The 10,723-nt window shown below is 44.4% G+C and overlaps 1 protein-coding gene across 1 annotated transcript in view; it reads right to left on the reverse strand.

Annotated features, from left to right (window-relative positions):
* Positions 1–10,400, reverse strand: part of itgb5 (integrin, beta 5) — a 39,991-nt gene extending 29,591 nt beyond the window's left edge. The window contains exons 1-9 of the mRNA XM_012819564.3: positions 9,771–10,400; positions 9,437–9,522; positions 8,908–9,115; positions 8,384–8,633; positions 7,244–7,412; positions 5,744–5,905; positions 3,180–3,275; positions 2,952–3,041; positions 403–537 (exon numbers count right to left, since the gene is read on the reverse strand). Coding sequence (XP_012675018.1) covers positions 403–537; positions 2,952–3,041; positions 3,180–3,275; positions 5,744–5,905; positions 7,244–7,412; positions 8,384–8,633; positions 8,908–9,115; positions 9,437–9,522; positions 9,771–9,864 — 1,290 coding nt within the window. The 5' untranslated portion in view covers positions 9,865–10,400. The remainder of the gene's footprint in view (positions 1–402; positions 538–2,951; positions 3,042–3,179; positions 3,276–5,743; positions 5,906–7,243; positions 7,413–8,383; positions 8,634–8,907; positions 9,116–9,436; positions 9,523–9,770) is intronic.
* Between the last annotated feature and the right edge of the window lie 323 nt (positions 10,401–10,723).

Genomic DNA, 10,723 nt, shown 5'->3' on the forward strand with positions numbered 1-10,723 from the left:
TGAAATCAGACACTCCTGTGATAGAGGAACTCTGAGATAACTCACTGTAAAGTCTGAGAAGGCCGGTATGTTACTGCAGTGCTTGCGGTTTGTACAAATCAAACTGGAACTCTACACTTTACAGACAAGTGGCGAGTGGCTTCCCTAATTCCCTGGATTCACTGAATGAATTTTACTTCCAGTAAAGTTGGCTAGAGGCATTCACAAGCACTGTGTGTGCGCGCGCGCGCGTGTGTGTGTGTGTGTGTGTGTGTGTGTGTGTGTGTGTGTGTGTGTGTGTGTGTGTGTGTGTTATATACAAGACATGATGTAACATCCCACGACTACAAATAGGTCTCTGCCCCCCCCTTGGCATCCACCTTGAGCACATGTCCAGTTCAGGGATGTCGCTCGCTGACTCACCGTCTCACCGATCTTGAGGTCGGCACACTTGCGTAGGCCGGGGAGGGACTGTCCGTCCTGGCAGGTGGCGGAGAAGCCCAGGCTCAGGTCCTCGGGGTGGTCCCACACGCTCAGCTCCACCTTGGACCGGATGTTCTGCAGCAGGAAGCCCAAAGGGAGAGAGCTGATTATCTTGACTGTACAAGACATTCACTGCACAGGCCTGAGATGATTATAAATCAAGAAAAATTTTTTTCCTGCAATTAGACATCATGAGATAGATTTTAAGCACTCATAGGATAGTCCTCAGATTTTAAACACTCAAGGGATAGTCCATAAGCTTTTTGTACCAATATGGCAGTTTTTCTGAAGACTGAATCATTGAAATTCTGAAATTTCAATGACACAAGAATGCAAACAGTTTGCAGAACAATCACTTGGGGACTGAAACTAGAGGGCTGTGACTGGGACACACACAGACAGACTGCACTGTTGTGTTCTGCCTCCGCAAATCTTCTCAGAGCCGAGGGACAGCATGCATCAACACAGCAAGACATACAATAGGTGGGTGGATGTGTGTGATTGCATACGTGTCTTATGGAGAATGTGTGTACTTTTGCATGAGCACTTGACTGTGTTTTATTGTGCAAGTTTGAGTAAGAATGCTTGAGTAAGAGTGTGTGTGTGTGTGTGTGTGTGTGTGTGTGTGTGTGTGTGTGTGTGTGTGTGTGTGTGTGTGTGTGTGCGCGTGCTTGCATGTGTTTATCAAGGCACTGGAGAGCACAGACCTTCAAAACTGACACACTGCTAATCAAAACCATGCCTCAGGGTTAGCAGTGATTGATTGTCCTGTTTTGACCCATATTGGAAGGGGGAAAAAAGCAGAGCATGATCTGCTGTCATTAGTGTCTCCCCTTCAGACGCAAACAACCGAAGAGGATGGATTATGAACTCTAACACGGAAAAGGACAAGCAAACAAGAGAAATACCACAAATCACCAAAATAAACATCACTGACCAAAAAATAATGAGTGGTCATATCTGGCCAAAATTAACCCAGACACATAATCATTTTTGCCTTATCAGCCAAGACTTGGAGCTGTGGAGCTGTTTGTGTCCTCTTGTGGGCCTCCCTCTTTAGCTTAGACCGCTCCAATGATTTCCCATGAGATTAAAACGTCTCCGGTCCCTTTAGGACTGCGGCTTCTTTCCTCTGACCTTCCATCCACACTGTCTGCCTTCCAATTCCAATTTGAAAAGAAACTTCAAAACAATCTTTCAAAAAAGGAAACTAAATGATGCCATTTTTTGGCAACACAAGCAATACATAGACACAAATGTCAGTATTGCCAAGGTAAATATTTGAGGAATGAAATCTCTTGCACATTGTTTACTTTGTTGGTAACAAAATGCCACCCGAAAGAACACCCACAAATGGAAAAGAGAAAAAGCACATTTCCTTTGTTATGTGGATGTGTGTGTGTGTGTGTGTATGTATGTGTGTGTGTGTGTGGGCGGGGGGGGTTGAGGAGATTTGGTTCATAAACCTACTTTCTGACCAATGGCAACAACGTGTGTGTACAGACATGCATGGCTGTTTAAGCGTGGGGCTGTGCCAGAAATAAAGCTCAGTGCACAGCCATTACCTACACAGACATGGCAAAAAAAAATTAAGAACAGAAGACATCCTCTCTTCTCTGTCCCTGCCAAGTGGGACACTGATTAAAGCAGCCTCAGCCCAGCCCTGACTGACACCTCTAATGGGGCCTTCACCAGCCACACACGGCACACATAAGTTCAGTTCAGTTCAGTTCAGTTCAGTTCAGTTCAGTTCAGTTCAGTTCAGTTCAGTTCAGTTCAGTTCAAAGCGTTGGCACGCCTCGCCTAAAAAGGTGCTGACCCAAATCACAAGGCCAGGAAATCAGGAAGCCGGCTCACAATTAATCTTACTACAAAAGGACTAAGCAAAAGGAGGTGATTTATAACACTGTGTGTGTTTTCATGTTTTTTTTTCCTCCGTGTTTTGCTAATCTCCCAAAAAGAATTCCTGCCCAAAATGATTTGGCTAACCAACCATACAACTAATCTGAACAAGAAGCCAGATATCCAGACAAACAATAAGTCAAGAGACCAGACTGCAGTTAAACCGGTTCCAAAAGTAGTGGCATAACCGTGAACCTACGCAGGTTCAGTTGCAAACCTGTTCCAATATTAGTGGCATAACCGTGAACCCATGCAGGGTTCAGTTCCAATTCCTACACAGAACACAAATCTCCACTGGGAGAGCACAGAGTTCTTGTAACTGCCAATCACGCTTGGTCTGTTCTGGCAAACAAACACTCTGATATTGTCTAGCTAATAGCAAATGATAAGACACACTGTACACACAGATTTTTTTTTTGTCCTCTGTAATCCAAACATCTTAGCGTGCTAAGAAAGGAATGGGGCGAAGCCAACGGTTAGATTGCATGTCTTCCCAGCGGTCTTAGGCCGTAGTCTAGACAGATTCCGTACTCCCTGAGACACTGAAGACACAGACAGGGTGAGCCGTCCGGCGTAGGAGCACTCACGTTGTAGGCAGCCACGATCAGCTGAATGATGTTCTTGGAGTCGGGCTCCAAAATCTCCACTGTGGTTCCGGGAATCAGTGCAGTTAAGTTCTTCAAACATGAAATGGACGATAAAAAGGCTAAGTCAGAAAATATAACCACTCTGCAATGTGATGTGTTAATAATTAATAACGCACGGAGAGTTTCCAAATTTGAAGACAGTCAACAAAATGTGTTTCACGACAGTACCTTGTACAAAACGGCATGCCTTTTTGTCACGGCGAAGATGAGGAAGATGTTGTTTTCGGCCAGTTTCTCACCAAGAAGGGCCAGGGATGGGTAATCCTGTAGGAAAAGCACACAGATCCATGAGAGCCACACAGCCATGAGAAGTGATCATGCATCACATGTTCACACAATTGCTCTTTCCCAATTTAGCTTCTAGACAAGACAGGAAATTTACAGGGGGAAGTCAATGGCCTTCTTGTTCACCCTATACTGTTTACATTAGCCATTTTAAACATACCATCACACAGCATTGCTGACCTGGTACACGTAGGAGTATCATCAAGTCAAATCACTTTCTGGAGAATTGCACCAGTGAAACAGTAATTGTGCTTGGGTTGCTTATATAGTGCTACAAAAATGTCATCAACTGCTGAGGGGAAGAGCATGGGAAAGAAAGTGGGGGAAAAAGTGAAGGGAGTTTTCCAAATTAATGGAGGCCTCTTCTGCAATGTCGAGGCCAAAGTGTAACTACAAATGCCATGCAACGGTCCTCAAGGGAACACTTCCTTGAGAATCCATCCAGAAATCAACTCCAAATTCTTAGGCAAGAAATGATGTGGATAGCTTTCTTACAAATCCCACAATATATCTCCTCAGATTGTTGAGTGGTGCTCCAAAACATCAGTCTCTGTATTCAAATAGGAGCTGGAGAAGAGAGGGGAAACTAAAAACGTAATTCTTTGAACTCCAACTTGACAATGGCTGGACAAAAAGAGGCAAATTTGAAGAGGCACCGCCGTCTTTCAAATCCGCTGTATGGGAACATTTTGGATTCAGCGTTCAATATGATGACGAGGGTAAGAAAATCGTAAATTAAGTACAGTCTGCAAGCATTGCTTTGCCACTGTTGGCTTCTGTGGAAGTGGAAACACTTCTAACATGGTGTCTGAGACATGGTGTCTCATTTACGGCACCATCACACGTCCGTATTCCAAGGAGAGTCAACTCGTCAGCGCACACAACAATCTCCTGCTATTGCCTTCCAACAACAATCTGTGACAAATAAAAAAATAAAGAAACTAGGAGGGCAGTCAGAGAGCACAGACCCAACGTTGTCGCAACATTAGCGGAAGTGAAACTAAATTTGTGGACTTCCTAAATGGAATGGGTTATTCCTGACCTTGGCCCATGCTACACCTTTCCACCAGTTTTCATGGAAACCAACACTGTAGTCTTTGCGTAATTCTTAAAGACAAACTAACAAACACACCGCACTGAAAACAGAACGTCCTTGGCGGGGGTAATAACAAAAGCAGCAAAGCTCTTTGAAACATCACAGAGAGAAATCGAAAACGAATTGACAGACACCATATCTAGCCCTCTCCACCGATAGACAGTCCTAGAAATCAGACCTAGTTAGTCAGGCTACAATTTTTCTGAATAGAAACTTTTAATCCCCCCCCCCCCCCTCAAAAATAAAGATAGCGAATAAGATACCGTAACCATGGCCAAAACAATGAATGATTCATACCGAATCATGGGCCCACTGTAGCGTTGCATCCCTAATAGAGAAGCACAGACAATGTTTAGTGGATATTCATGTGGATAAAGCAAACTGATTGAAATTGGGCACAATCAAAAGGTCTGCCTTGGTTGATGATCATCACCATCAGCAGTGGTCCACAACACAAAGTAAAGTCAGGACTGTTTTAGATCATTGAGAGCATCCCTGCTGGATCTCCAACAAGAAACAGACTGAGCATGCTTTTGTTGACATTACAGTTCAAATCACTTGTTGAAAACGGGACGTGCTGCCCAGAGAAGCGTATACTTCCAAATACTGATCCAGGGCCAGTCTATTGAGGGGGGAGTGCACACAAGGTTTTCAATCTACCATACAGTTTGCAACATTCAGCTCATCAATAAGGCCGGGGAGGTCGCAGAGGGCTTGAATGAACCAGAACACAACGTCGTTATTCAGTCGGCTGAATTCATTTTGCTATTGTACAGCGCATGACAGTGATCAAGTTATTATTACATTAGTGTCTTCCTGTCCCCCTCAAGGGCGCATGAAAAGGTTGCTTCATTCTCTGTCACCACAGCAATTACTTAGAGAGATTAATGAATCATCAGCAAATAGTCATGTAAAACTTTTTAGTTCAAACAGCTATGGTTTGGTCGCTCATTGTTGGACGCTACAGACATCAATAAATGTTCACCTCCAGCTTTCCCAGAGAGGGCCAATTAGGAATGAGGTGAGTTGCCAATCATTTGTTTAAGCAATTTGTGTCTTTGCTGTGAAGGTAACCAAATACAGAGGGTTGTATTCCAAAGTAAACTGTGAGATTATGGCCCTCGTGGTTCCCTACTGACTTTTTGTTTTTTATACACACAGAGAAACTGTGCGCAGGTAACTGGAGATAAAACATTACTTCAAGGATATTGCAGAGGATACCGCAAAGGTAATTCTTAAAAGTATCTTTGTGAAGTGAGTGGCCGTTCTAAAAATCACTCATTTAGAGGAAATCGATTCTGAATGACCTGAGTGAATCTGCCGAGAGGTGAGAGGCACACTTTTTGCTTACCATCTTTGTGGAGGCATCGTATTCATTCTTGTCATCCAGGTGACACTTCCCATCGTGAGGCTGAACCAGTCCCCCTAGTTTGCCATCCAGGGCAAGATGGGGCACGTCATCCGTGGCAAACACAAGCAGGTGATAGGCCTCTTTCCTCCATCCGATCCGCTCCTACCAAGAAAACACACGCACAACCACCAAGTCCTATGGATTATATTCTGAATTGCAGAATGAATTATGTACAAATTACACAGTATATTGATGGTAATTTTACACCACAGATACATGGAGACTCAGTCAAGAGAATGGTCAGGAACAAGGTTCATCCTTTACAAGGGTGTGCACCAAGGGAGAGAGCATGGTTTCACATGAGGATCCACCTGCATCTCTAATTAGGCAATGAAAGTGTCCAAGTTTAAGTATCCTCAACAAAAGAACGGGTGTCAACCAATAGCCCCAACCCAACATGAATATGCATCAGGCAGCTACTCTGATACGGGAACGGCCACAATGTTGGTTCACAGGGGAGATTGTTAATTAATGGATCCACCCGTGAGCAAATGTTAAGATGATAAAAGCTGCCCTGATTATTTGGTACAGATGTTTCTCAAAGGGGCGGGGGTATAAAGACAACAATGGCACTCTGACACGACCCGAGATCAGAGGTTGTGAACACACACACACCTCCTGCTATCCCTAGGTCACAGTATTCCAGATGGCAGGACACTTACCAGAGACCCTTATGTTCTAATTAATCAGACATTCTGATCTATAATTCTGATCTTTAATCATGACTTGCAACTTCTTCAATATAAAGAAAAGAGGCGCAGCTTTTCCACTTCAACAACTTCCCTAAAATTAGTAAATGGTCGACATTTCACCATAGGACTGAGAATATGTTTTACAAATACAGTGATGTGTAAATCCATGTATTTACAAACCTCGCTGCCCTCACACAGACTGCCAACAGTCATCACCCTATCGGCCTATGCTGCTGAACCTCAATTCATTAAAAAATTTAAATCTGCTTAAAGCGAACACTTCCAGAGTGAATCCGAGAAAAAAAAACACAAAACAAAGCCAGGCCACTGCATTCCTCCCAGCGCTGTGACTAATGGAGTCAAAACTAAACAATCCTGACCTTCACCCACACACATGCATGAGGGGAGACTGTTATGGAGAAGCTGGTGGAATACATACTATTCCAGTTGAGTAATCTGATTGGACAAAAGGCAGTTCATGAGTGCTGATATTTAGTTTAATGACGTGGCACTGAAAAACAAAACAGGCTTTCTCGCTCCCAGAGAGACTCTTCAGGTCCCAGTCTGCCATGAGGACATGACAAGACCTGCCAGTGGAAGGCTCTCCTGTTTGCTCAGCTGGGCTAATCCCTCTCTTCCTGTGTGAAGCCTGAGTCTGTTGTTTGATTGAAAACGGCTAAAAGCTAACATCATCATTAGCAGCAGCCCTCTGGCTGTGGCATGGACAGTGTCGTGATTGACAGCTTACCTTGCAAACAGCCGCCTGTAGTATGGCGTCAAACCCGCCTTCGGGGGCATCCCTGTTGCGGGAGACCATCTGCTTCTGCACCTCCTCATTGAAGCGATCCACCTCATCCGTCAGTGAGAGGATGTGGCGGAACCCAAAGGAAGGTACACATGTCGGGAATAGTTTGTATCTGTATTTGTATCAGTGACACACAGGGAAAAAAATACAAAGACATTTTAATAAAAAAAATTGGAGCTTTTTTTTTTTTTTACACAGAATCGCGGTCCCTTTCTGAGGTATTGTATCCATCTAGGAAGTAACTGTGGCTTAATAGGTGATAAGGGTAATTTAACTCCTGAATGAATTGAACATTTCTTTCCCACCCTTGGCATGACACTGTGCGAAGTAAACACACACAAAGCACGATCATCTACTTCTCATGGGAGGTGCACAGCTCATGCATGGAGCAAACCTATTTGATCATATGGCACTGAATGCATGGAAGGTTTGCAATGAGGATGAGGAACTGGCCACAGCAGTCATCTGCCTTTTTAATGGCTTGCTGCTGTGGCGCAGTGACTGCCTCACAGGCCAGGGCATAACCTAGTTGGGCACCGAGGCGTGATGGCAGTAGGTTGGCGTGAGGTTATCTAGCCCTCGAGGGGTGGGGGTGGGGGCAGGGGCGGCGGTGGGCAAGCGTGCCGAGCCGCAGCCTTTTCAGCTCCCGCTCCAGTCTGTTCTCCATTCACAGGGCAACATCACCACCACGCACGAGCGTCCGCATCGCTGATGCAGAGGTCACGGCTGTAGCCACACCTACCCGGCTAACAACAAAACCTGTGGGCCTGTGCATTCTGGGTGGAGGGGGGAGCACTCAAAAGCTGACCTTTTTTTGAGAGGAGGGACACTAAAGGGTGTTTTGCTCGGGGCAACAAGAAATGTCAGGGGAAATTCAATATCACTTCTGATTAGCAGTGCAAACATCACTCCCCATTTGGAGGAGGAAATGAAACCTGACTGATCAGCTTGCCTTGACATGCATGACAACACAAATATTCCTACAACTACTGGCAAAAGCAGTCAAAAAGCTAACAACGACTCACAAAAAGCTGACAGGGGAGATTATGTTTAAAAGGAAAACACTGGACAGATTCTACCCACCCATTGCAAGGGTTGTCCCGATACTTGGGTGCAGTGTAGGAGAATGGGGATAAGTTCTTGTCCACAAATGACCCAAAGCCTAGACGGAAGTTGCTGGTGAGTTTGCGCATCTCCTCTGCCAGCTTGGTGCCCAGGTTGAGGATGGTGTCCAGGTCGTCCTTCATGGACAGTGAGAGGTCCATGAGATAGTACAGATCCACTGGGTAGTCCTCCACCGGTCGCACCTGGACCCCGAACCAAGTTGGGTCACCTGCAAGACAGTGGCACCTCCAGTCATTGTAGCAGCATAACATTCATAATGTTGTCAAACACCATTAAGAGGTTCAAGATGGACTTCTGCTGCTGCTGTCAACATTGATCAAAACAAAACTCTGATCAAATTATTTGAAATAGGCACTGCCTGACACAAAATAAACATGGTATATCCTAAGGCAGAAGAAACAAAGACATTCAACAGGAAAACAGAAAACCCTTGTGCTGGCAGACTCATGGTTGTGGGACAGACACCAAGAGAAAGTGCATACCGGGCCGGAGGTTCAGAGAAATCCTCTGTGGCTGTATCTGGACAACATCAAACTGAGTCTGGCCAGAGCTCTTGGAGCTCAGTGGTACGCTCGTGTCAACTCTTGCTGTGCTGCTCGGGCTTTCGATGAACCGCACATCACAGCCACGTTTCTGCAGGTTCTGGCTCAGGTCGCAACGTGAGGTTAAAGTTCTTGTCATTCCAAAGTCCTGTTTGAAATGATATCAGTGTTTATTGATTATTATCATCATACATGTTGTACAATATAGCAACAGAGGTAGTGTCAGAAATGGGAACGAAGGTAAAGTTAATCCATCTTCTTAACTAAGATGCAGTGTGGAAGCAAGAGGGATATTCAAACAGATAATTGTTTTAGATGTCCATACGCCTAATTTCTCTTGATTCCGGTAAAGAGGGAAATGACCCACATTTTTTAAATAGCACGTTTACAATGCTGTTACACTTTTACATGCAACACTGCTACAATTATGTGGTTACTTTACGCCTATAGGAATACAACACGTGCCCACCTCTTGGGCGCACCAGGCGCAGCTCGGGTGAATGAGGAGGCATTCTTCGCAGGATGTGGCACTACCACTTGTGCAAACATTAAGACCTGGACGGAGGAACACGTAAATTAGTCCACAGAAGCAGTCATACACGTGTACACTTGAAGCACTGTTGTTTAAAATCAGCTAGCCTACACAGAGAAACCCAATCATACCAGTAGGCTAACCTCGCTCTCTGAAATAACAATGGTCTTAAGTCTTGGAATATGGATAAGATATTAAGTGGTCATATAGTGTCTGGTGTTATTTGTTTAAACACGCGACCGTTTGACCTGAGACGAAGTTTAAATCTTACCTTTAACACTGCATATAAATATTTCCAGCACCATCCAAGAAAAAGTAGTGCGATACATGAGATTCCACATTTTTGCCTGTTGAAATAATTCCATGAAATCCGGCTTTATGTCCGACGGATGCGACAACAATTTAGGATCCTCATCAAACAGGATAAATCACATCAGGCATTCTCTCTGCCCTGACGGTCTCTGGAGATCGCTGAACCCATCTCGGTGTCCGTCAGCTCCGGCAAAGTAGCCTATCTTAAAGTCATTTTAGCAAAGCAAACACGTACAAAGGTGTGTCATCGAAATAATAAACTTAATCGTAAACAAACTCGGAAAGGCCGTTTTTAGTTTTGAAAGTAATCCAAAGTCATTTGAAAAGGCTACAGAGCTACCATGTTGCGGTTGGAAGGAACTCCATTACAGTTGCCATTTTAAAAAGAAACGCTTAGTTTATCCGTTATGCATGCAACCTCTGTGTTAGTGCAATCCCTTCTTTCTTAGTAATCTTTCCAAGTGAAAAATCGTCAATTCCCACAAAGACCCTACATTCTATTCTTGTTTTCGCTCCCGAAGTTTGTGTTCGGCTCTGCGCGTATATTCACAAACTCCGCCCATAGCCTATGAGGGGGGCAAGATGAACAGGGACAAGGCGGCTCTTTAACCCTTTCATTTGTTTACCAGATTAGACGATGTGACATCAACATGCCGGGTCGAGGCGTTTAATTGGAAACAGTACATTCAGTCTAATTTACACGAAACGGTAACATTGTAGCATACTTTCCCCTAGAGTAGGGACAGACTATAAATGAATCGGGCTACAGCCAAACATAGGTAAACAATAACTAAATGAGCATAACATCTTTCACTTCAAGATGATGCCGAAATTGGGCAAACTATATTGCCTAAATTTAACCCTATAGCACAAATGTACTGGTGGACAAAAATACGGACAGTTCTTTCAGGT

Source organism: Clupea harengus, chromosome 2 (assembly GCF_900700415.2).
Source record: "Clupea harengus chromosome 2, Ch_v2.0.2, whole genome shotgun sequence".
NCBI lineage: Eukaryota > Metazoa > Chordata > Actinopteri > Clupeiformes > Clupeidae > Clupea > Clupea harengus.